The following is a 27,102-nucleotide window of genomic DNA, read 5'->3' on the forward strand; positions in this document are numbered from 1 at the left end:
AACTTTCCTTCCCCTTTAAAGGCCTCCACTCAGACTGCATGCAGATAGAGAACTCTGCTGGAGAAGCAGCAGTTGGCATGAAATCTGTCTTGGTGCCGTTTAACAGGTGTATGGTATTTTAACAAGAGCCAAAAAATAAGAATGCGATTCCCTCCCCTTCTCTCCATCCAGCTTCTTTTAGGTGAATCATTTTGCATTCTCCTACACTTGGCCAGAACAACTTCAGTTGAGTCAGCTTTAAAAGATAGTTATTGCCTTCTTAAACATGACCTCTGAGTCTTTCAGAACCTTTTCTTCATGAGTGCATCTGGCTGTGGATCAGACAATATCTGTTCTACCTTGCAGTCTATCCTCTCACTGCAGAGAATGTTCCTTGTCTTTCCTTGTCTTGCTCTCAGATACAAGTCTTTTAGTACAGCCAGCACTAGTGACACTGAAGCAGCAATTGTTTCCTCAGGGGAGTCTCTGCCCTTGGAAGGACGCTGTCTTCCCCATTTTAAAGCCTCATGACTTGTTAATGTGTCTGATCCTGCTAATGCTCTGCAGCTCCCAGGAGTTCTCTACAGAAACTAAAGGAGAGAACAGTGCTTTTAATGTGCTGCAGCCTCCTGAGAGTATTATTTCCTTAGACAGCAAGGCAGCAGTATTGAGTTCACTCTGCCTGTAGAAAGCCTCATGCTTTTTTTCTCCACAAAAGCAAAGTTTTCTCAGCAGTACACATCTGAATACTTAGGGAAAAGTTGCTCTGGTTGTATCTGCAGAGATGATACTAAGCAGGAAATAAAAAGAAAGGGGAATGTGGTTAAACTGTTAAAAGTTCTAATGGTCTTACAATTCTAGCCACAAAGCAGCTGCTGAAGTTGCGTCCTTGGTAATGGGAGCGTGCAAACAGGAAAATATCATCAGGAATCATTATAAAAATTAAATATGAAGCTGCTTTAGAGAAACTAGCTGCTAAAATAATGGCAAACTTTGTTAATGCCATCTCATGTGTGTGCAGTACAGAACAGGGAAATACCTCACGTGCTGCATCTGTCAGTAGAAAATCTATAAAAATTTGAAAATCACATCAAATTGTTTTGGTTGCCGCACTGCCAGAAATTATTCTCACTGTGGTTCTAGAAGTTGCGTTCCGTACGCCAGGGCTTTTTATGTCCTATGTGACCCAAAAACATTAGAATGGCCTGTCCAGATTTCTCAGGGCATTATTTTACATTCCATAGTTTTCTATTTAGACCACTTGGAAGACAACATATTTCCAAGGTAAAATGTACATCAAGCATCTGCCAGCCTCTCTGTAGTCATGCAGCAAGGTGCTGGATAACATCTACCTCCGGGAAAGAAGGCAGCACTGTGGAGTCTATGTACCAGGCAGCAATCCATGCAGAAGTTGTACTGTTTGAACACTCCATTCCAGAATGTGTGCACATAAGAGCAAGGTCTTAGTGACTGCAGGAAGTGGGAATCTGGGCTTTGTCCCACGTTGAGCCACGTGCTCTGAGTTTTGGCTTCAACCCAGAAGCTGAAGGCTGTCTTGAAACTGCTTCCAAAGACAGTTGCTTCTACTGCTGAGCACAGCTCTGCCTTATGTTTGCTATTAGAATCAAAATAAAATAGCTGCCTGATTAGTCCTACCCCTCAGAAGTTCAAAAGAGGCTGGTAGAATGGAACTCAGTTTCTCAGCTGGTGTAAACCAGAATTCATCATCAAAGTTGGCAGGACTTTGCTGGTTTACAGTAGCTGAGAATTCGATCTGCTTTGTTTTATGATTACTTTTCTTTTGGAACCCTACATACACTTGCAATAGCCAGACAAGTTCCAGCCTCAATCCAGCAGGAAGATAATCATCCCAACATAATGTTGCCTATTCTCTAAGAGCTTGCAGAGAGTAAGTGCAACTGCGTGGCTTTCAGTTTAGAGTTGTTTTCCTCTGATCACCTTGGGACTCACACAGGCAAAATTTACGTTGACACTGATCTACAAAAGGCTGCATTGCAAATTTGCAAAGGTTTGACAACCCACATGGTCCTCTACATCACTGGAATGGAAAGGGTTAAAACCTGTTTGCAAATGCAGTCCATCTATGCTGAATGGAGCTAAAAAACATTGGTTGTACAAATTCTGCAGAAGGGCACAGTACTTGCACTTCAAATTTCATCAAATTCCTGTCAACCATGAGTGCTACTTCTCTCCCATCAGAGAAGGCTGTGCAAGCTAACCTAGAAAAGTGTACATGTACACAAGAGCTTTTTGATTAGACTGATTCTGATTCTTGTCTCTCTTTCAGGTGTTCACTCGCAAACTAGAAGAGGTGGGGCGGGTGTTGTTCCTGATATCGTTGACACAGAAAATCCCTACTGCCCACAAGCAGTCGCACGTATCAATGCTTCAGGAAGACCTCCTCCGTTTGCCTTCATTTCCCCGAAATGCCATTGATGCTGAGTTCTCCCTCTTCAGTGATCCCCAAGGTATGGCTTTTTGATGGCTTTCTTTGGTGGTTGTGTACGGCTCAGAAGGTTTATGTGAGGCACTTCATTTGCCACAGAAACACAGGCTGGAAACTCATAAATCTCCTCCTAGAGAAAATGATACATAGCTGTTGGTTGTAAGCATAACAGTGGAAAGGGCTTTGCTGAGTTAAACACCTCCAGACAAAACTACTTTCTTCGAACATTAACAGGAATATAATCCTGTATTAAAATTATGCACGAGGCTACGGCTGGAACTGTGTCCAGCTGCGTACTCACCAGAACACAGAAGTTTTTCACAAACTAGGGTGAGTCTAGGGGAGGGCCCCTGTGGCAGTTAGGAAGCCAGGGGACTTGTCGTATGAGGAGAGGTGAAGGAACCTGAGCTTCTTCAGTTTCAAGAACACCCATTAATTTTGAAGTTCACCTTGCCTGAGAAAGGGATCTCTGTCTCATCTAGCCCAAGTTTTTCTGTAACTCTCATGGAAGTCTTTGCACTGATTTCTCTGAACCTTGATTCTAGAGCTTTATTTGCCAGCATGCTTTGCAGTAGCATCTTGTCATTGGGTCTGTATTTTCAAACTGAAACATCAGAAAAATGGTGTGAGACCTCACAGAGCACAAAGTCCACATTGTGAAAGAAATGGACTTTAAATGAAGATTGGGCAAATCTTGCAGCAGGGATATCAAAGCAGATCTCTCTTTAGGAACTTTGCTGTGAAAGGGTTTCCAGGCTGTATTGAGAATTAAAAAGACCACTGTTTCAGGGTGATAAGTGCTGACCTGTTCTGTAACAGACCCTAAAGACACTTGCTTTCAGAAGTATTACTGTAAATATGTATCATTATCCTGTAATCTCTGGTACGCCTAGAAGATTAAGATTCAGCTCAGATCTTCTTTCACATTTGAAGAAGAGAATTTCCAACTGTGGGAAGCAAGTTTAATGAGCTGTGATACTCATTAATCAGTCTTCATGTGTCTTGTTTTCAGCTGAGATAGGTTCAGGCCCTGTAGGCATGCAGTCTGCAGAAGTGCAGAATGGATCAACTCATTTCAGAAAGGCAGAACGAGCGTCACTGTTTGTGGGAGGATTCTCTGGAAAAACCTGCAGTGTTGTGAGGCTGGCCATCATAGACAGAGTTGATTGCTCTTGCCTTTTCTCCCCCACAGCTGGAAAAGAGCTCTTCGGTCTTGACACTCTTCAGAAAAGCTTGTGGATTAAGCTGCTGGAAGAGATGTTCCTTGGCATGCCTAGCGAGTTCCCCTGGGGGGACGAGATCATGCTGTTCTTGAATGTCTTCAATGGTGCCCTGATCCTGCACCCTGAAGACAGTGCCTTGCTGAGGCAGTATGCTGCCACAGTCATCAACACAGCTGTGCACTTTAACCACCTCTTCTCCCTCAGTGGGTACCAGTGGGTGCTCCCCAGTATGTTGCAGGTGAGCTATTTCCATGAAAAATACAAGGGAAGACTTACAGAGTGAGCACTTTGTTATAGAACTGAATGTTAGTGAATAAACTTCAAAATTTCCTTACGTTGTCACAGCTCTGTTGCATTTATCCAAAAGAAGTGACAAAGAATTGTTATTTCCACCAGAGGTGCCTGCAGGTTCTTCCACTTTTCTTGGTGGAATTAATATATTGTTAGCCATTTCCCTTTTTTCAAGTAAATTAAATCTTGCAAGTGTAACAGGCCATGAGTGACAAGCATGCTAGAGGCTTGTGGTTGTACTACAAATGTGGATATACTTCAGCCTGCTAACAGAGTACATTTCTGCAGAGAAACCTCTAAGAAACATGCACTGTAATGTGAATTTTGCATTACCACAAAATTTCAGCATTACATCTGGCAAACCCCAAGAAAATTCTGAATGTCTCTGCTCCAAACCTCCCAAGTATTTGTACCAGCAGAGATGTGCAGACAGGCGATTGAAATGGGCAAAAGAAGGAAGCGCAGTCAAACTGTTCCTAGCAATTTATGCTGTTTGTATATCTCTGAGAAATAAATCCCACTTCTTTGGCATCATGTTCAGTAGCCAGCTCTGAAGGAAATGCCACTCTAAAAAGCTTGAAATGTCTTTGAAGTGGGCAGAACTGTCAGCGTGTTGAATGATAGTTGAGGAGTTCAAATTGTCTTGGCAAAGTGGGGATGCAGTCTGAATATGGAAAAAGAAAAGAAAAAAAACCCAACAGATAATGTTGATCGGGCTGGACTGTTGTAGGTTCTTGATTAGGAATAATCAGCTGCATGAATGTGTAGAATGGAAGAGAGCTGATTTAGTAGCATTTCTGCAGGACAGAATATTGGACTTGTTCTAGCTCTGAAGCTAAGTATCAATCAAGTGTGTTTCTGTTGAAGGATAAAAAAGAACAAGGAAACATGTCATATACCGTTCTGGAGTTGACTATAGAGAATTGTATCTTGTGAAAGATACATGGAATAATTCTGTTTCTCCAGGCAGCAGCACTCCTGACTTGTAATCAGGCTGTAGTTGATGCAGCGTTAGGCTAGGAGTTGAAGAACCCTTCCACTAGAGTAACGTAGCACTTCCATGTCATTTTATGGTTGTTTAGGTATATGCTGACTATGAAAGCAACCCACAGTTACGCCAAGCCATAGAGTTTGCTTGCCGCCAGTTCTACGTTCTGCATCGCAAGCCCTTCATTCTGCAGCTGTTTGCCAGTGTCGCCCCTCTGCTGGAGTTCCCTGTGAGTAGAAACCATTCCCTAGGCTGGGTGTGGGGAAGCCTGTGCGTGCAGCCAGCCTCCCATCAGAGATCAGGAGGAGAAAACAGCTGGAGCATCAGCACCGTTCAGGTTGAACACATCCTTACTGCAGTTGGTGCTACACAGAACCATTTCCTGATCTTACTTCTTCTCACTTCTGTTCATCGGTTGATTGAGCAGCATATTGAGATAATGAGCCACTGGTGTCTAGGGTGGTCAATATAGTTTCACTTTAAATATCTGTGTATAAAAATGTGTGTTATTAAAAAATGTGTGTTATAAAAGGACAAAAATGATTTGCAACTCTTTAAACAGATCTTTTCTTAGAATGCAGTAATATGAACAGAAAGCTTGTTGCCAAGTTTTAGTACATACGAGCTCTAAGACTGGATTAGCCACGTTTTAAAATCCTCACTAATCAATTTTTAACATTTTAATGAGCTAAAATTATTAATGGAATTGTAATTGAAAGTGGAACTGTTAAATCTAACTGCACATACACTGTAAGCACACACATCCTTCTTAGCAGGGCAGCAAATAACTGCTTTTTATGGCAAGTAAAGCTGTGTGCAGTGTTCACATTGTTTCCACTATAGCATCAATCTGTTGCATCAGGTAAGGCTTATTGCTTTAGAGCACTTAGTGCTCCCTGTGGGCTCTTTGTCAAAAAAAACAAAACAAAAAGGGTTGCCAATACTTCCTGTAAAGATTGCTAGGATGCACACAGGCCCTCAGAAAATCAGCCATGTGTCATTGAAACAGGATGCTACGAGCAACGGAACCAGCAAAGGAGTGTCAGCTCAGTGCCTGTTTGACCTGCTGCAGTCCTTAGAGGGAGATACTCCAGACATTTTGGACATCTTAGAGCTGGTGAAAGCAGAAAAGCCTCTCAAGTCATTAGGTAACAGCAAAGAATCCTTTATTCAGTAATTCTGTATTGCTGCTTATTGATTAAACATGTATCTGATGCAGCTTATTTTCTTTTTCTACTCCTCGAGTGCAGTAATGTCTGCTTCTCATGCCTCATGAATCTTTTAAGGATGACTTTATTACCACCATGCACTAGATATTTTCTGCAGGAAAGGAATTTTTCACTTATTTTATTCCAAAGCTCCTTTTTCTGCATTGAGCCTACTAGTCTGAAGCTAGCCCCTGGCATTTTGAATTTTATCATGTGTGGATGAAGAATAAAGATGGCTAATAAACTATATCATGCTGACAAGATCAGCGTCATCCTCTCCTCTGTTTCATGCTGGCAGGAAACTCAAACATCCTCTCCTGTGGGCAGACTGTGACTAATAACTGATGGATGCCATTCAGGCAGTCAGTTGTCCTGATTACAAAGCAGAATGTATATGGCTGTGTGATGTATGCAAGACACTGTCTCTCTTGGCAGTCAGCCATACAGTGCAGCATTTAAGGAGTTGGCTGCTGTGTGCTCTGCAGGGAAATAATTTTGTCTGATTTTTATAAGCATCTTTGACTTATTTTCAAATTTGCACATTCCTTAAATAACACTGACTTTGATCAATTAGTCTTAGTATTAAAGCTTTGTTTTATCCTGGAATTTTCTGATGCTGTCACCAGTGGTGCATCAATGTTTCCACCATACTAAAAATGACATGTTGGAAAAAGCAGATAAAGGACTGCAGTAGCATCTGTAGGCCTTCATGCTCAGCAGTGATTTGACCTACTAAAAATCATTTCTTACTTAGTGCTCTTGGATGTTGGTACAAGTGGGAGTTCAGCACCGTTCTGTCTGACAGGCTCATTTTTGTCAAAAGTCATGAGCTTATTAGGGAGTGTTAACATGAGAAACAAGCAATTGAAAATGGGGGAAAGAAAGACGTGTGCTAGCTCTTTTCATATTCCTTATGTCTGTGTGCTTATCTTCTCCTATTGTTTTATTCCCTCAGACTTCTGCTATGGGAACGAGGACTTGACCTTTTCGATCAGTGAAGCCATCAAGCTATGTGTGACAGTGGTGGCCTATGCTCCCGAGTCGTTCAGAAGGTGCTGGTCTGTTTTCTTGTTTTGTGCAGACTCAGAAAAGGCCTAGAAGTTGCATATGGCATGAGGAATCAAAACAGAGGACATAGAAAAGCAACACAAGCACTACGCTTCTCTGTGAGGCCAAGCTTCTGCTTGTTGATGCATTTCCTAGGGCACCAGCTGCTAGCTGGTGAATGCTAGCCAGCTGCTGAAAGCAGTGCTGAGCTGGGTGGCAGGCCAAGCAGCAACAAATAGGCTGTATTCCTAGATGTGGGCCACATTTTGTTCTTAAGCTTACTGTTGCCAGAGAGGTACCTGAGGGCAAAAACAGGCAGCTGGAAAGAACAAGAAGATGGAGAGAGATGGGAAAGCAAAAAGGATATTGTCTAAGAAGAAACCAGAGAAGAAAGGAGTTTTTGGAGGGAAAAAAGAACATCCACAAATGGATGACTTACTCAGAGGATACCCGAAAGTTCAGATATTTTGCATTACTGTTTCATTTTTCCCTGAAGTCCCTCATACGAGAGTTTCTTTGGCCCAAGGCTGATTACCTAATGAGAAGCAACGAAATCACAGGCTAGTGGGAGGTTCAGGGGCCTTCAGAAAGAATCTGAAACCTCCACCTGATGAGAGTTTCAGGATTGACAGCTTATAAGAGACCAAGTAATGGTTATTTTTCCAGCCTCCAGATGCTGATGGTCTTGGAAGCATTGGTTCCCTGCTACTTGCAGAAGCTGAAGAGACAGACCTCTCAAGTGGAGACTGTGACAGCAGCTCGTGAGGAGATTGCTGCTATGGCTGCACTTGCCACCTCTTTGCAGGCCCTCTTATACAGTGTTGAAGTTCTCACCAGGTAACTCACACTTCACAGGTCCTAGAATGTTTTTGCTCATCAGTCTGGGGAAAAGGAGTGAACAAGAGCTCTCCATATCTGAGTTAGTTTGTATAGTGGTTGAGGTTTAGACTGGTGAAGTTAATGCTAGGTTTCACTAGACCACAAGCAGAATTTCAGTGCACTTAATAGATACAGTTTTTAGCGTGTTACTCATATTCCCTTTGCTAGGCCTATGACAGCCCCACAGATGAGTCGATGTGACCAAGGCCATAAAGGGACTACGGCAGCTAACCACACCATGTCAGCAGGTGTGAACACCAGGTAAGTCAGTGCATTTTCTTTCTTTCTTGTCCTTCTGAGCAGCTTTTCTGGTTTTTTTGGAATAAGATAATGTCTGCGCTGAGTGCTTCCTCAGTTGTCTGAGGAGGTGCTCTAGATATTGTGGGAGAGAGCAATCAGATAAAAAGAGCACACAGCCCAGAACTGAATTTCTGACATAACTATAATCTCCAACACTGTAAATTCTCATTTAAAAACCGTGTTACTAAATAGAAGACCAGAGTATCAAAACAGAAGGCACTCATCCTTAATAGCCTTTTTTCGTTTTCCTCTTTGCACTCTAGCAGTACACTGACAGAGCAACTATGTCCTTCAATTCACTGCTTTGCCTCCTTTCAAGTCTGCTGTCAAAGAGCCGTTGGACAGAGTCCATTTGGGTAGCAGAAAGATTTGATCCTTCTGGCCTTGTTCTGAGTGACTGAGCAGCAGTAAAACCTCAAACTGTATGTCTGTTGAGACTACAGAAATTAGCACCTCCTCTAGTTTTCTTTTCATCCATTTATTTTGCCTTTTTTCCTTTCCTGTGGTCTCTTTATATCACCTTGCCTCCATTTTGGCTTGTTTTTTTTTTTTTTTTTGTTTATTTTATTGGGGTTACATGTAGCAGAGGAGAAGGTGACAAAGAATATAAGACAAAGGGAAGAATGGCTGGAAATATTCTTGTCTTTCTTTATAAAAATATAACAAGACAAAAAACTTTGCACAGGGAGTGGGAAAAAGGAAGGGGGTGCCAGCAGACTTGAATACTGCTCCTTTCGTATTGGCCATTCAGATTAGGCTACTGTGAGAACAAGGCCACTGGCAACTTATACAGCCATAGAACAAGGGCTTGAAGCTTGTTACTGTTCATTTTGAGCAGAGTATTCCTTCTTAAATTCTCTTTTGTTGGTAACAACAGATAATGGGTGTGTGCACAGTCAATAGGCCAGTAAAGTACCATGGGCTGTACTGGGCTATAAATCAAGAATATATTTTTGGCAAGTCATGCTTTCCAAGTTGTTCCCTGTCTTCTTTTGTACTGAAGGGAGATAGACATCTTTCTATATGAATCGTCAAAGGGTTATTATTGTCACTTTATAGATGTGAAGTGTGCACATCTTGGTTGGTAACTCCTGGAATCAATCTGTTGCTCTTTAACACTGGTTCATGCAGGCTTGGAGCATCAGCAGTGCATCTAACACCAATCTGCTTTTCAATCCAGGATCTGAATGTTCCTGGTTACAGAGGTGTAATGGAAAGTAGTGCCTTATTTATATCATTTTTATACTGATTGTGGAAAGCAGTTAATATGTGTCTGCTGACAGTCAAAAGTAGAGACTCCCGATGCTGTGTGACTTGAGCATATTGGTTTAAATTTCTAGATATTTCTCATTGTCAAGCATTCAGTCTCAGATCCAAAAACATTTCTGAGCTGCTCTAATTTTCCAGCCCTTAATTCTTCTGCTATCACTGCAACAGACATCTGCTAGCAACAACAGCAGTCTCACAATGATAGAATGGTTCCTGTTCCTGACTTGGTCGTGTTGGCCTAGAGGTGCAGGGTTTGTTAGTCTTTCTCAACAAAAGTAGCAAGAGAAAATGGCAACAAAACAAAACTGTGAGGTACTCTTCCCACAGAATGAGCTCTGGTTTCATGAGAGAACAAACACTGGAGTAAAAATTATTAAGTGAAATTGCTTGAAAACCTTGTTTTTTCATTTTATAATGAAGGCAATAACTATGACAGTCTGTTTTTTTGCTGCCAGACAGGAGGTAAAGGCTATTTAGCGTCGTCACTAACTATGTGTAGCCATGGTTCCAGTGATAAAAGTTACCATCCTGTCCATGGGGAGTGGCTATAACATTGACAGCCCCTTGCAGCAAGGCACAATTTAGGCACTCCTCAGCTGCTGTTTTACAACTGTACTGTTTCTGTTTTCCCAGGTACCCAGAACAGGGAGCCAAACTACACTTTATCAGGTACAGTAAAATCTTCACTCGGCCTTCTCTGACGTGAGGAACTGTTCTGCAGCACATTCCAGGTTCACTGGGTCTCACCCACTGTTGCTGTGACAGGCAACCTTTTTCAAAAGAAGATAGCAAAGGATAGTTCATTTTTCTCATTCTTAAAAAGACTTTGCAGCTGGTAATTTCCCTTTTTTTTTTTTTTTAGTTACAGGTGCAACGATTTTTTGTTTTCAATTGCGGGTAAAAGCATCTGCTGCAAAACAGACTGGAGAGGTTTTAGAATTTATACCTGTTCTTCTGCATGCAATGCTTTTTTTCTCATTTTGTGTCTTCCAGGGAAAACCTTCATTTACTGGAGGAGGGCCAAGGTCTTCCCCGAGAAGAACTGGATGAACGAATTGCTAGAGAGGAGTTCAGGAGACCGCGGGAGTCACTGCTGAATATCTGCACTGAGTTTTACAAGCACTGTGGTCCAAGGCTGAAGATTTTGCAGAACCTGGCTGGAGAGCCCAGAGTCACCTCTCTGGAACTGCTGGATGTGAAGTCACACATGAGGTATTCCAAAGGCTTTCTCCTTTTGCTTGTTCGTTTCAGGGGAATTCACTTCTTTTAGCTCTTAACTTTTCACAATAGCAAGACGACTCAATCGCTTTCTGTTAGTGTAGGCTTGCATGTTGCTTTCTGAACCATGCATGCCTTGGATGTTCTTTAGATTGTACCTGATGCTGCTTGCATGTAAGAAGGGTTTCATAAGCTCTCCTTTGATCTTGTTTAGACCCCCATCTCTGTGGATGAAACAAAAGTGGAGGCTCATCTGATACATCAGAAGAAGTTATGATGAGGAGCAGAGTAGATAAGGCTGCCTCTCTAATGCAAGGGATGAGGAAGTTGCCTATCTGGCTCAGTGGGGCTTTTATCTTCTCCTAGGACACTGTGCACCAGAACATGCTGCCAACAAATGTAGGGAAGGAGAATATAATCTCTGCACCATTTGACACAAATGCCTGGAATATGCGGGAGGATAGGGCAGAAGGCATTTACAGGACCATCACCTCATTGTGTGATAAAGCAGGAGCACGGGATTTTTTTTAAAGGTACAGCAGCGAGCCCAGAAGGCTGGTTGGGTGCTCACTGTAGATTGTTTTGTGGCACAGTAGCCTAGAAGGAGCTGAGTGGAGTCTTCTAATATTTTGGACCTCATTCTGTGCTGACTGTGTGCTTGCTGTTCATGGTAACCACAAAACAGGGGTAATTTGCTACTGAGAAGTGTTGTCCAGGTAAAAGGGAAAAACAAAGCAAAACAAAAAAGGCATTGAGACAAGAGAGAATGGACCTGATTCTCTTGATAGTTCAGTCATCTTCAGGGGAAGTTCCTTTGCCTCATCTTTATACCTTTTTCACCAGAAAAGCCTTGTGAAGCAAGCTGAAGGGAGTCAAATGCTAGCAGTGCACGGAACCCGTTTTGTTCCTGCCCTCTGGACCAAGGAAACCCTTGAAAAAACATTCCTGCCTTTTATATTCACACTCTGAAAACAAATGGCAAAGCCCCTTATCTAGCAGATTCTGTCATAATTAGAGATGTATGTTTTGTGTTAATTTAGGTCTTGTTGAACAAATGCCCAAATTTGCTGGGGAGCTGGGAGGCTGTTCCTTTGGTTGGTTTGTGTATTTCCTTATTAACTGAACGTTGCTTTCCTTCCCTCTGGCAAATACTTAGTAATTTAGAGGGTAATTTTGAACAGGAGATACCTGTTACTGCAGATGCACGTCATTCCTGTGTAGCGCTTACCTGCAAACAAACTGAAGGTCTGATGGACCTGGATGTTTTTCCATGCCATCTTTTTCCAAGGGATGTAAGAATTAGGAATTAATGCTAATTGCATTACAAACTCTGTGACTCAATATGAGTCAAGAACTTTAATCTTTTGCTAGGAAACAAAGGTGAGGTTCCCAGGCCACATTTCATCTTTGCTTAGATATAATTGTGTTGGGCTTTTTAATGATTTCAGTGGGAGCAAGAAATACACATCTGATGAATGAATTTTCTTTGTTTCATGTTATAAAGGGTTTTTTTTTTTTTTTTTTTTTCCATATTACATTACCTTCCTAGTTTTACATTTGCATCTAACAGTCTGAGTGTACTAAGAGTACTACTTGGAAGTATTTGCTAGTTAGCAGAAATGTAGAAACTTCATTTCTGTATTTATTTCATAATCAACATAGATGAGGCTTAGTTGCTCTTCAACAATTTTGTGTCCCTCTCTTAGAAGATGAGTTTCGCAAACTTGAACGCACATGTACAGAAGGTGCTATTGGTGTGTTTTCTGGAAAGGATACTTTCTTGACAGGAAACAGTTACAGAACTGTTCTTCAGTGAAACAGTTAGAGAACACGTTAGTAGCTGCATTATTTTCAAGAGACAAATTCTTTCAAGGCCAGAGGTTGCAGCAGTGAAGCTAAGGGTTTGATTTGCAGATGATGACAAGTTGTGCTCTGATTCTCATGTCTCCTGGAAAGTGCTGGAAATGTCTGCCTTATTGTGGTGGAACAAGAATTGCTTTATCGTAGCTCCTAAATAAAAGGAACGTTATCCGTTTTCTTGCACGAGTTCATTTTCTAGTTGTCACGGAGTTGACCAGATCAATCTATGTCCGTGACAAGGGCGACAGGCCTCTGCCCTCCCCCCCCACCCCAGTCCCACAAAAAATGGGAAGGAAGGAAGGGAGGAAAAGAGCAGCGCCAACAATCTATGGAGGAAAACTTATTTTACTATAATATTGGAATACAAAATAACACAGTATAATACAATTTAATTGAAATTGAGATTAATAAATCAGACAAGATGAGAGAGAGAGTTCCCGGGACCGATTCAAACCTGAAAAGCTTGGAACGGCTAGGAAAGCACCCTCCAGCACCCACTGCCAGGCAGCAAGAGAGCGCCCCCCCCCACCCGGAAGGGTCAGATCCTGTGACTGCTGTAATGTACAGGGATAGGTACCTGGGATTGGGGCAGTGACACTTTAATGCCCCGTACACTACATGATGTTTTGATGTGGAATATTGAAACCATAAAAAAAACAAAACAAAAACAAAAACATAGAACCATGACATTCCACCCCTTATTCTACATCGTTACATCATGCTTAAAATATATACACATATATATATACAAACAAACAAAAAAAAAAAGATTAAAATGCATTACACACACATGGATATACATATATACATAGAATTACTAACTGCGCTCCCCCGGCATCAAGTTTCCTTGTGGTACACATTGGACATCCCCATTCTTCTGCATTACCCACCAAGTGGATCCTGGTCCCTGGGCAAAAACTGTACCACGGAGAGGTTTGCCCTTCCCAGAAGCTGGAAGAACCCAAACCGCTTTTCCTAACATGTTCTTTACATGTACAACAGGGACTTTATCTCCCTCTATGGTATGTAGGGAACTGGATTGGTTAGGACCATCACGATTGACAGATCCTCTGGTATTGACTAACCAGGTGGCTTCTGCCAAATGCTTCTCCCAGTGCTTAAATGTTCCGCCACCCAGTGCTTTTAGCATCGTTTTTAACAACCCATTGTATCGTTCAATTTTGCCAGAGGCTGGTGCATGATAGGGAATATGGTAAATCCACTCAATGCCATGATCTTTGGCCCAAGTATTTACAAGAGAATTTTTGAAATGAGTCCCATTATCTGACTCAATCCTTTCCGGGGTGCCATGTCGCCACAGGCCTTGTTTCTCGAGACCCAGTATGGTGTTTCGGGCAGTAGCATGGGGTACTGCATATGTTTCGAGCCACCCAGTGGTTGCCTCCACCATAGTAAGCACATAATGCTTACCATTGCGAGATCGTGGCAAGGTGATATAATCAACCTGCCATGCCTCCCCATATTTGTACTTTTGCCATCGCCCTTCCTCCCAGAGAGGTTTCATCCTCCTGGCTTGTTTGATGATGGCACATGTTTCACAGTTATGAATAACCTGTGCAATGGCATCCATAGTTAAGTCCACCCCTCGGTCTCTGGCCCATTTGTATGTTGCATCTCTCCCTTGATGACCTGAGGTCTCATGGGCCCACCGAGCTAGAAATAATTCACCCTTGTTCTGCCAGTCCAGGTCTATTTGAGCCACCTCAATTTTGGCAGCTCGGTCTACCTGATGGTTGTTTTGCTGTTCTTCAGTAGCCCGACTCTTGGGCACATGAGCATCTACATGGCGCACCTTCACAACCATATTCTTTGTTCGGGCAGCAATGTCTTTCCACAGTTCAGCAGCCCAAATAGGTTTACCCCTTCTTTGCCAGTTATTTTGCTCCCACTGCTGTAACCACCCCCATAAGGCATTTGCCACCATCCATGAGTCAGTGTAGAGATAGAGCATTGGCCACCTCTCCCGTTCAGCGACATCTAAGGCCAGCTGGACGGCCTTTACCTCTGCAAATTGGCTTGATTCGCCTTTCCCTTCAGTGGCCTCTGCAACTTGTCGTGTGGGGCTCCACACAGCAGATTTCCATCTGCGATGCTTTCCCACAATACGACACGATCCATCTGTGAACAGGGCATATTTCTTTTCATTCTCTGGTAGTTCATTGTATGGTGGGGCCTCTTTAGCACGTGACACTTCTTCTCCTGGTGGTGTTCCAAACTTTTTACCTTCAGGCCAGTCCATGATGACCTCTAGGATTCCTGGACGGCTGAGGTTCCCCATCCGTGCTCGTTGTGTAATCAGTGCAATCCACTTACTCCAAGTGGCATCAGTGGCATGATGGGTGGAGGGAACCTTTCCTTTAAACATCCAGTTCAGCACTGGCAGTCGAGGTACCAGAAGGAGCTGTGTTTCAGTACCGACTACTTCAGAAGCAGCCCGAACCCCCTCATACGCGGCTAAGATCTCCTTCTCAGTTGGAGTGTAGCCCTCTTCCGACCCCCTGTACGCCCGACTCCAGAATCCCAGGGGTCGGCCTCGTGTCTCTCCTGATGCTCTTTGCCACAAACTCCAAGTGGGACCGTTCTCTCCAGCAGCAGTGTAGAGGATGTTCTTTATACCCTGTCCCGTCCGTACTGGCCCTAGGGCCACGGCACGGGCTATCTCCTGTTTAATCTGTTCAAAAGCCTGCTGCTGCTCAGGGCCCCATGTAAACTCATTTCTCATTCGCGTCACATAATAAAGGGGGCTTACAATGAGGCTGTAGTTTGGAACATGCATTCTCCAAAAACCCACTGCACCCAGAAAAGATTGTGTCTCTCTTTTGCTAGTGGGTGGAGACATAGCAGTGATTTTGTCGATCACATCTGTCGGGATGTGACGACGGCCATCTTGCCACTTTATGCCTAGGAACTGAATCTCCTGGGCAGGTCCTTTCACTTTGCTTCGCTTAATAGCAAAACCAGCACTCAGAAGAATTTGGATTATTCGCTCTCCTTTCATGAAGGCTTCTTCTGCTGTATCGCCCCACACAATGATGTCATCAATGTACTGCAGGTGCTCAGGAGCACTGCCCTGTTCCAATACAGTTTGGATCAACCCATGGCAAATGGTCGGGCTGTGTTTCCACCCCTGGGGCAAACGGTTCCAGGTATACTGAATGCCCCTCCATGCGAAAGCAAACTGTGGCTTACATTCTTTGGTCAAAGGAATGGAAAAGAAGGCATTAGCAATGTCAATGGTGGCATACCATTTGGCTGCTTTTGACTCCAGTTCATATTGGAGTTCTAACATGTCCGGCACAGCAGCACTCAGTGGGGGTGTGACTTCATTCAGGCCACGGTAGTCCACCGTCAGCCTCCATTCTCCACTGGCTTTACGCACTGGCCATATGGGGCTGTTAAAAGGCGAGTGAGTTTTGCTGATCACTCCCTGGCTCTCCAATTGACGAATCAACTTATGAATGGGGAGCAAGGAATCCCTGTTGGTGCGGTACTGCCGCCTGTGCACCGTTTTTGTAGCAATCGGTACGTGTTGCTCTTTTACTCGCAGCAGCCCCACAACAGATGGATCTTCTGACAGGCCAGGCAAAACAGACAGCTGCTTAGTGTTGTCTGTGTCCACAGCAGCTATTCCAAATGCCCATCGATACCCCTTAGGATCCTTGAAATGCCCCCTTCTGAGGTAATCAATACCTAGTATACATGGAGCCCCTGGGCCCGTCACAATAGGATGTTTCTGCCAGTCCTTACCAGTGAGGCTTATCTCAGCCTCCAACACAGTCAATTCTTGAGAGCCCCCGGTCACTCCAGAAATATGGATTGATTCTGTCCCTTCATGACTCGAGGGCATCAGAGTGCACTGTGCACCAGTGTCCACCAGGGCCTTATATTTCAGTGGTTCTGATGTGCCAGGCCATCGAATCCACACAGTCCAATATACTCTATTATCCCTTTCCCCCCCCTGACTGAGGGCAGGGCCCCTCTATTCATTACCTGTGGTAACTGGAGCAACTGCACTGGTGGTTGATCTGCCTTGTAATTCTTTCACCCGGGCTCGTAGTACAGGAGTAGGTTGACCGTGCCACTTCTTCATGTCTTCTCCATGGTCACGTAGGTAATACCATAAGACAATTCGCGGTGTATTACCCCTTACTTGAGCTGGAGAGCGTCTGCCTCTAACAGCTGAGATTTTTGATGGTGCACGTGAGAAGGAAGGTTCATCGTCTTTAATTAGGTGGGCTCGCATAAATTTCATCATCTCCTTCACCTCCTTCACATCCTTCGCTAGACTCGTTTGATTATCCTGATCTTCATCAAGCATCTCTGATACTGCTACAGGTTTGTCACGGTTAATCAGTTGAGACATTTGCTGCCGCGTTTCATTCAGTTGGTCCGTCACTTTTGAGATAGCAGCTACAGCAGCATGAATGGGGGATAGCAACTGTTGATAGTTTTGGAGCGTAAGAATTAATTCATAAATTAAGGGCGTTCTCTGTTGTTCGTTGTATCTGTCACACGCTGACATTAGTGTAGAGGCATATTTGTCCGGCGCTGTTGTCACGAGTTTCTGCCATATCTCAGGCGTTGTCCTCACTCTTTCAGGGTCGCGGTTTTGTTGTGGTAGGTTAGGAACAAAGTTAGGGTCATACAACATTTCCACCACACCTATTTCCCTCAAATACTGGATACCCTTTTCAACTGTATCCCATTTTTTCATCGCAATCTTCAAACCGTTTTTGAAGGGATACTTTTCCTTCACGGCTATTAACACTCGTTCCCAGAGGGAGGCAGTTTCATCCGAACACCGACTAATTCCTCTATCAATAGCTGGATCTCTGGCAATGGCACCTAGCTGGCGAGCTTCATTACCATCCAGAGATAAGCTATGGGCCCCACTGTCCCAACAGCGAACCAACCAGGAAACAAGACTTTCATTCGGGTGCCGTGTAAACTCCTTTCTTGAACCTTGGATTTCAGTCATCTTTAGAGGCCGGCGAGTAGTAATAGAGATTTCCTCTTCATCACTCTCTTCTGCATGTCTCTTAGTTTTCCCTTTTGCCTTTCGCGATGGTGGTGGTTCTGAGGAGGGCCCCTCGCCTGGATCTTCCTCCGCCTCCTCCTCCTCCTCTTCTCTTTTTCGTTCAAGACGCGAAGACACTCGTTTCCATTTCTTGCCCTCCACAGGAGCAACTGGTATTGTTACTGGTGTCTCCTGTGATTGATTAGATTTGACTTGGGGATTTTCCCCTTTGGCTTGAACCTCAGCTCGGAAACTCTCTCTCTTCAGAATGGTATTATATAGGGCACGGTAAGCACAAGCCAAACCCCAAATAAGTTGTACCTCCTTAGATGTATGTAAGCCGCATAGTCCCTGACTCAAATACTGGCTTAGTTTCTCAGGATCCCACAGGTGTTCAAGAGTAAAATCCCATGACACTGCGGGTCCCCATGCTTCTAAGACCTTTCCTAAACCTCTCCATATTCCCTGCCAGTCATCATTCTCTAGTTTTGGAGGTGACTCCTTATTACGAATGCGTTGGAGTACATTCAGGAGAATTGATGACACGAACAGCAACAACAACATGAGTATTAATTCAAGATTCGTAAAACGTTTGATAAACCGAGAAGAAAACCTGGAGACTGGTCTGAACATTGTATTGTTTGTAAAATTAGTTATTCCATTTGGGATGTAACTGTTTGTGAAATTAGACATTCCATTTGGGATGTAGTTGTTTGTGAAATTAGCCATTCCTTCTGGGATGTAAATGTCAAAATTCAAATCATACCACATTGCAAGTAGGTAAAACATAGGTGTCTCCATCAGTGCCCTTAGGTAGTTATATATGAATGCAATTCCACAACACGTAAGTGTGAGATGGATTATTGGCCAGTAGGTTGTGAGTAACACCATTGCTTTAAATCCTTTACCCAGCACCCCCACAATAACGAGTGGGTTCATCACTGGTGCTTGCTAAAAAGGGGTTAATGAATTGAAGCTAACAAGAGGAGGGAAAAAAAAAAGAAAAAAGAAAACAAAAGGCACTACCCAGACTAAGTAGTGCTCAAAGTTTACAAATATCCCAGAACACTGGCAGTACGCCTAATCTTTCAAGGTCAGGTTTTCCAGCACAGAAACTTGAACTACTGATAATGCTCCCTAACGAAGCTCTCTAAGAGCAGAGAGAAAAAGAGATTCGTTCTAAAAGCTAAAAAGCAGTCGTGCCCCACGTTGGGCGCCAAAAATCTGTCACGGAGTTGACCAGATCAATCTATGTCCGTGACAGGGGCGACAGGCCTCTGCCCTCCCCCCCCACCCCAGTCCCACAAAAAATGGGAAGGAAGGAAGGGAGGAAAAGAGCAGCGCCAACAATCTATGGAGGAAAACTTATTTTACTATAATATTGGAATACAAAATAACACAGTATAATACAATTTAATTGAAATTGAGATTAATAAATCAGACAAGATGAGAGAGAGAGTTCCCGGGACCGATTCAAACCTGAAAAGCTTGGAACGGCTAGGAAAGCACCCTCCAGCACCCACTGCCAGGCAGCAAGAGAGCGCCCCCCCCCACCCGGAAGGGTCAGATCCCGTGACTGCTGTAATGTACAGGGATAGGTACCTGGGATTGGGGCAGTGACACTTTAATGCCCTGTACACTACATGATGTTTTGATGTGGAATATTGAAACCATAAAAAAAACAAAACAAAAACAAAAACATAGAACCATGACACTAGTGTCAGTTAAATGACTAACAGGATTTAGCTGCTGAAGGAAACAATCTTTTCTAGCTAGACAGCAGATATACCAGAACATGATGTGACAGCCATGGTCATTGAAGGCTGTCAGATGCCTTCTCAGAGTCTTCAGAAAACCAAATAATAGGCTATTCACTTATAACAGGGTTCATCTCACCTAACTTTAGCCATTTAAAAGTGAAATATTTAGTCTGAAGAAATCATAAAGGTCTTTTTGGACCCAATGAAAAGGGCACGTGTGAAGAGATGCAAGCTGTAGAGTATTAGGTTTCTCTCTTAACGAGCTCTGGTTTCAGATTGGCAGAAATTGCACATTCCCTGCTGAAATTGGCACCTTATGACACGCAGACGATGGAGAGCCGAGGTCTCCGTCGCTACATCATGGAGATGTTACCCATCACTGACTGGACAGCTGAGGCGGTGAGACCTGCCCTTATCCTCATCTTAAAGAGATTGGACCGTATGTTCAATAAAATTCACAAGATGCCTACTCTGAGGTAAGCAGGTACAATGGAAACCCTCTGGGGTCCGTTTCTGATGTTGCAAGCCTTGAAGTGTGGGTATGTCATCTAACTAGAACTGTTGTATTGCTGTGAGCCTTTACATTATATTAGAAAATGAAGGGTTTTTCCTCTGTAAGTGTGCATTTATGTTGACGTTTTTGTTGTGGCTTCTGATAAAAAGAAAAGAAATTTCAGGTAATCAAGAAGTACAGAGAGTACTTACGGAAATCTCATGTTCTCTTTCTCCAAAATACATCATCAGATTTGTACCGTCTGCCATCTATTTATTTTAGCTGTGAGTTAAGGAGATTAATTTTTTTGTTCTTTAATGGAAAGTTAAGTGAACTCTAACAAGAGTATTTCAAGAATACCTTCTCACAAAAATGCTGTTATGTTCTCTGTAAAGATAAAAGTAGTCTGGAGCTATGCAGTAGCTTCTCAGTGTGCCTTCATAAAGGGAGCAGAACTGCAGCAATTGAATCCAGTCAGTGACTTGTGAAAACTTGGTGCTTCATGAAGTAGTGCTGTGGTACAGGCCTTGCTGAGTTCCAGAAGTATTCAAAATTGAACATTTCGACCTCATAGGCAGTGATATATATGTAGTCTGGGTTGTGTAAAATCCCTCAACCGTGCAGATTTTCCAATGATCTTAGTGAAAAAAGCTCTTGGTCTCAGTTAACCTTGTGGACGAATGTCCTCAACTGCTTTGTTTTGTTAGCAATACGAACTGGGAAACCAAATTACATTAGAGAACGTCAGAATCTGGAATTTAGACACAAAACTTCAGGTCCTTGTGGGAATCATATGTATACAACTAAGATGGAGCAAATAATAAGAGGGTGATTTCTTCTTTCTGGCATCCCTACGTGTCACTTCCCTTTGGCTAACAATCTTGTTTTAGAAACTGCTGCCCTTGTGGGGAATTTAGAGCTGGAGATATTGATGCTTCCCCTTCCAGATGGTTTGATTCTTTGATAGGCCTTGCCATTTCTTTATGTTCTTGCTCATACTTTCTTCTGCTTCAAAAGGCAGCTTAAGGGTCTTCCTTGTTCTTGAGTAACTTTCCTTTTGTCTAAGTGAATTGAATGCTTATAAAATAAAATTCTCCTCATATTCCCTCATCTGTGCTTGAACCTGTGCTTAGATGAAACTATTATTCCATATGCATAGGGACAGAGACAACAAAGCCACTTGACCAGATGCATTAACTGCATTTAAGTATTGTTAAGCATCATTTAAGCAAGTAACCTCTTGGAGATGGAAAAGAAATCACATTGTTGCTGGATGGCAGACCCTAGAAGCCTTCCATTAGGATATTTACACCAGAATCTTGCATACTGCCTCCCGTGGGCACCCCGCTCCAAAGCCACAGTCTGATGGGAGTAGCGTAAGAATGTGTACAAAGGCAAACTACTGTTCCAGAGTAGGTTTAGGAGCAGTAGTTGCTGAAAAATGAGGTGTATATTTGCATACTTTAGAATTCAGACAGCAAATGTTTCATCTTGGTTTCATCTGTAGGAAGTCCTCTGAGCAAACTTGACTAGGGTATTGCTCATTCCTGAGCAAACAGGTTATTCAAGCCTTGTCCTTCCATCCCAGTAAGTACTCAGTTAGATACTGGCTTCAGAACTACACCATCTCTGAAGAATACGACCCTGAGATCAAAGGTGGGAACTGCTTTGTTGTTATTTCTGATGTGTCTGCTTACGGTTTGGAGGGAGCCATTCAGAACCTGTCAAGAGGACTAGAGTCCTGCAAGCTATTTTGAAGAAAATCGAATTGTCAGGGAAGAAGGACTCCTGAAATAGAGGACTTTGGTGCTGATAAGTTGTCCTACATGAGGTGAGGACGGTGAAGTCTGCACTGCTGGGCAGCTCAAGTACAGAGAGTCAATGTGACTCTCTCAGACTGGATGGCAGAGTAGTTTGCAGAGGACACTCATAGCTGACAAGGCTTATTGAACATCAGAAAACCACAAGAGATGGAGGAGTCACTCTCAGTTGGGATCACGGCCCAGCAGAAGTCTTCCCACACACAGGCACACCTGAGACAGCTGTCTGCTGAGTCTGTTTCATCCCCCATCGCAGGGAAAAGTGAATCACAACCTATCTACCGTTGTTGTTGTCAGGGCTTTTTTTGTCGCTAATGCAGAATCTCTGCTACATTTTGGTCTCTCAGACACTCAGTGTGCTCTGTGCTTTCCTGAGCTGCGTGGATAAAACCTTCTCTCTGTCGTGCACTTTGTGCTCATCTCGGGCATCGTTGCTGTCTGAAACGTTTCCTCTGTGGGCGTCACTGTGTGTCGGTCGCCATGTTTGCGAGCGTCTGGTGGGGGGCAGGAGGCCAGCGGCTAACAGCACCTACTGTTGTATTGCAGGCGCCAGGTTGAGTGGGAGCCTGCCAGCAATTTGATTGAAGGGGTTTGTTTGACACTTCAGAGGCAGCCAATCATATCCTTCCTGCCTCACCTTAGGTCTCTGATCAATGTGTGTGTCAATCTGGTGAGTAGCCAAGCGGCAACCCTGTGAACCTTTTGCTAAACCTCAGTCTGCTGTTGACTTCTCTGCACCGAAGATGAGAGTCCATTCCCATTCCTGTCATTTTACCTGTCCCCCTTACCCCTCGCAAGGGGACTTCGCAAGTGACACTAGAGATAGCAAGGTTCATTTTTGAAGTGGTGCATGGGGAGATACAGTGACCAGTAGCAGTGGTCAAGCGATTTCTTTCCGTTGCTCCCCACGCACCACTTTGAAGATCTACCTTTGCCAGATTGAGCTGAGAGTTGAGGGCTGCAAGTTGGAGAGTGGGGTGGTGGAGACTGCACACACCTGGTAGAGGTGGGGAGGGGCTGATCCTGGAGATACCTACCGTCTCCAGTGGGGAAGGACCCTGCTGGCTCTGTCAGAGGCTATCAGGTGTCTGGCTAGTTAGAAGGATTTACATGGGTGGATTCACTCCTCTATTTGCAATGTCCCTGGCTTGATCTAGTACAGGTTTGCATGGTACAATGTTCAGATCCCACTCTCGGTAGACATTTTTCTCATAAGTGTGTTACAGCAGAGGTGATAGAAACAGAGCCTGTTTTGTCATTCAATAATAGATTGTAGTTTCTGCAGCTGTTACAGTGGGAGCAAAGTCTCCATTTGATTTCCGTGTAACTCCAGCTATTTGTAGAAATGCATGTGCTCACATTTCATGTGGAAAAAATACAGATAAGGGGGAAAGGCGGCCCTAGTATTGTCATTGTTGTTGGGTTTAATAACATTTTCTTCTGAGAATACAGATGTTGGAACTTTATCTAGCAGTATCAGAAAGCCTCTCTGAGGAGATTTAAGAACAGTTATCACTAGTTAAAATGCGGTATCGGTGTTTACAAAGGCTCCTGTCCTTCAAGCCTCTGCAGCACTCTTAACTGCAAGGACATGGAAGTCCAAGCTGACAGAGTCCATGAGACTTCTTCCTTGTTCACGCAGAGGTGGCTACTCAGAGGCACTGCAAATCGGGACCCTCGGGCTAATTGGAGTGGTTTCACAGGAAAGCTGCTACAGAATTAGCTAGAATACAAGTTTACAATGGACTTGTAGTTTGATAAGCAGACAATATGGAGTGAATCACAACAGAAAGCTCTCTAAAGAGCGTGCATTAGGAATGAGCCAGTGCTCTAAAAAAAGCAGAAAGATCTGCAGTGCTAAAGTGCAGTCATAGAGCTTACATTCAGCTGGGTGGGAATGTCAAAGAGAGGTACCAGGAAAAGATGTATTCTTTGTGTTAAGAGGATCTTACCATTAGCTGTCAGAACTTTGGCTGCTATGGGAGCACCCCTGACTGCTTACTGATATTCATGTGTAGACCAATTACATCACAAAGCCAAAAAGAGATTAGCTGGGAAAATGGGGAAATACTTTAATGATAATCCACGGTGACAAAAAGAAAGGGCTCTGCCATTCTAAATTGCCCTTTGGTTTTCAGGAAGAAAACTGGTTACTACCTTTCTCCCTAAGCCAAATTTGTGGAAGTGTTTTCTGCCTGTTTCTGTCATCTAGATTTATCTAGTCATGGAGAGAAACGGGCAGATGCAGACCTGTGATTTAATTTGTATGAGGAAAATATCCTAAACAGTTCAAATAACTCTCCCCTTGAACTCTTGTTTTCTTGTGGTGATATTTCACGGGGTTGCAGACAACCAAGTCACATGCAGGTGACAATATTAGAAGTCTTGTGTCAAGTGAGATGAATCATACTTAGAATCGATAGGAATAGAGTGTGTTTGAGGGGAATCTGAACATTGTACAAAACCCGGCTTGGGTCAGACTTAGGACATTTTTTTTCCAGTAGAAGAGAAGGGAAAAAGATCCAGTTTCAATGCAGACTTCTTGCTTTGGTGACATATTTCATTTGTTACAGTTGTTACATGACGTATCCTCCAACTCAAACTGTTCCACCAGTCCAGTGCTGGTCATTCAGGGCTGGTACTGGGTACATTTGTAAATGTACCGAGCTACCTGTGCACTCCTCCCACCCTTGCCGGTTCCCTCTTTCCCCCTCCCTATCCCTGCTAGAACTCCTCTTCGCTGGCCCCATCTCCCCCAAGGACCACTGTGGATGGCTGGTTCTCCTAGAGCCACCCCAACCCAGTGCTCGAATGGAAGGCCCCTCCATTTCACTGATGTTGGAGGATATGGCATGGATTAAACTGTAAGCAGTCAGTTGTGGTGATGTGCTCTGTTTGTATTGCAGGTGATGGGAGTGGTAGGACCCTCCAGTGTGGCTGACGGATTACCCCTTCTTCATCTCAGCCCTTATCTCTCGCCACCTCTGCCTTTCAGCACAGCTGTTGTCCGGCTTGTAGCATTGCAGATACAGGTGTGTCTGCCCTGGCCTGTGGCTAGGCGTGTTTTAGCTTCTGGTTGAGACACCAACTCATCGGTGCTCTGTTTTGTTTCTGCAAAAGCTGGGCAAAAACTGTGGAACATACACCAAAAATCAAAGAGAAGCAACACGTAGATTCTCCCATCCTTTTGATGATTTGAACTGAGCTCAAAATTGACCTGTTGGGGCCAGCTCCACAGCAAGCATCCATCAGCTTAACGCTGCAAATTCACGTCCAGGGAGTTCGGCTGATTGATGCTGTTTAAAGCTCTGACAAGCATATTAGGATTCTTTGCAGTATCTAAGAAGCTAGCACAAGTCTTCTGCCATGGGGAAATGTGCCTGGGTCACGTCCGTGCAACCCAATGTCCTTTCTTGTTGGGTGCATGTGCGTAACCGAGAGGTAAGAGTTGGTCACAGTGTGCCAGCTCGAAGAGGCAGGGCAACTTAGGATTTTCAGCTGCTGACTCAATAACATCCTTGTAGCGAATAACAAACCCATCCTGTACTTTTGGAGAAATTCATCACTATTCCTTTCTCACAACAGTGCCACAACAATTACAGAATCTTTCTGCCCTCGTATCTCTTTCTCCTCCTCATTGGCGTGAGATCAGATAGAGTGGAGACAGTGGCAGCAACAGAATGAAGAGTCAAATTTTTCATAATTTAGCTCCAACTTGCATTTTTAAATATGCATTGACGCATCCAGTTGGATACTTCAGCAACTATTTCTGAGAAGTGGGGCTGCTTGGGAAGGGTTAGAGGGATGAAAACATAGTGCTGTCTCTCAGAGCACGAGGCACGGAAGGACTTTTTGATACCAGCTCACACAGAGCACAGATTTCTTCCAGCTCTGAGTAATGGTTCGTTAATCAGAAGCAAAAAAGGGCCACCGTCACCTTCTCTGAAATCTTTTAGCTTTTTTTAAAAACAGGTACCAAAATAGTCATTTTAAAACCACATTGAGAGTTTCCATTTTTATGATCTTCTCCTCCCTGTTCACTCCTTCTTTTAATGGGTTTTAAGTGGAATGAAAACCAAACAGCAGGAAAACAGGAGAAGCTGTATTCCTAACGCTTCCAGTAGGATATGAAACAGAAATACTTCACATCCCACCAAAAAGCATTCTCTGGAATTTCTCAGCCCAGATCTATAAATTTGAGAGGTTACAAAGTTCGGTTGCATTTCACTGCTAGGACTATAGCAACTGGGAAGTTGTAAATGTAAGTGAGCAGAGGTTCTACTAGCAGTTCACTTGTATTACCTCGTCTAAAGAATATGAAGGACCTTTCATTTAAGGTTTCAGTAAATATGCATTTTGCTTATTTTTTAGGAGTTCATTCTTTATGTTAGGAAAGGTGGTAGAACAGCGCAAAGTGAAGTAGAACAAAAAATGTGTTTGGGAATAACCTCCATGTTCAAACAGCGGAATATTAGATAGTATCATTCGTGCTGTTTCTTCTGTTCATTTTTTGTTATTCCCCGTAATCAGGGTCAAATTCTGGTCCCATTTGCAGCAGAACTGAGTTTGGAACTAACACCCAGCCAACTACTGTGGTATGCCTCTGATATTGTTAATATCTGTGGGTAAGGAATCTGAGCTTCTTACCTCTTGGTTATGACAAGAGCAGGTGATGCTTAGGTTGTTGTGTGAAATCCTTTTACTCCTGGCTGATGTCAGGGCTTCTAATTCAATTAGGTCATCATTGCCTGTTGTGCTGTGTAAACAGGGTGCCTGGGGGACCGCCATTCCCTACAGTAACTTGTGTGAGTTATCTGCTGATGAAATCGTTTAATCCTTTCTTATTATTACTGCACAGGCTTTGAAAGAAGATTTCCCCCTAAGCCATGTCGTCTCCCCATTCACCAATCAGGAAAGAAGGGAAGGAATGCTTTTAAACCTACTGATTCCATTTGTGCTCACAGTAGGATCTGGAAGCAAAGGTCTGACTAATTTAACAAAAGGAGTTTTTCTCCCTTTTTCTGACAACTGATGTTTGCACTTTCCCTGCTCTCTGTTGATTTTTTTCCTTTTTTTTTTTTTTTTTAACTTTTTGATTTGTTTTCTTTTTTTTGGTTTGCTTTCTTTTTTTTTTTCCTGTCACTTACAGTGTGTCAGCTAAGTGCCCTTTGGGTCTGAGACTGGAAAGAGTTCCGCTGGGGGAAGTTGTTTCTCCTCTTTGTTTCAGCTGTGCCGTGGTTCTTGGGTCAGGTCTTTCACAGA

General features: G+C 43.5%; 1 protein-coding gene across 3 annotated transcripts in view; it reads left to right on the top strand.

Moving 5' to 3' along the window:
* The window catches only part of UNC80 (unc-80 homolog, NALCN channel complex subunit), a gene marked incomplete at both ends in the record, with an annotated part of 125,727 nt that overhangs the window by 81,270 nt on the left and 17,355 nt on the right, over positions 1–27,102 (top strand). For all 3 annotated transcript variants that reach the window (XM_079538944.1, XM_079538943.1, XM_079538945.1), the window contains 13 exons: positions 2,288–2,468; positions 3,639–3,907; positions 5,043–5,177; positions 5,958–6,096; positions 7,112–7,208; positions 7,870–8,040; positions 8,251–8,343; positions 10,285–10,320; positions 10,645–10,863; positions 19,803–20,003; positions 22,387–22,510; positions 24,747–24,872; positions 26,699–26,822. In XM_079538944.1, the coding sequence (XP_079395070.1) occupies positions 2,288–2,468; positions 3,639–3,907; positions 5,043–5,177; positions 5,958–6,096; positions 7,112–7,208; positions 7,870–8,040; positions 8,251–8,343; positions 10,285–10,320; positions 10,645–10,863; positions 19,803–20,003; positions 22,387–22,510; positions 24,747–24,872; positions 26,699–26,822 (1,915 nt within the window). The remainder of the gene's footprint in view (positions 1–2,287; positions 2,469–3,638; positions 3,908–5,042; positions 5,178–5,957; positions 6,097–7,111; positions 7,209–7,869; positions 8,041–8,250; positions 8,344–10,284; positions 10,321–10,644; positions 10,864–19,802; positions 20,004–22,386; positions 22,511–24,746; positions 24,873–26,698; positions 26,823–27,102) is intronic.

The sequence above is a fragment of the Tetrao urogallus genome (genome assembly GCF_951394365.1).
Source record: "Tetrao urogallus genome assembly, chromosome: 8".
Lineage (NCBI taxonomy): Eukaryota > Metazoa > Chordata > Aves > Galliformes > Phasianidae > Tetrao > Tetrao urogallus.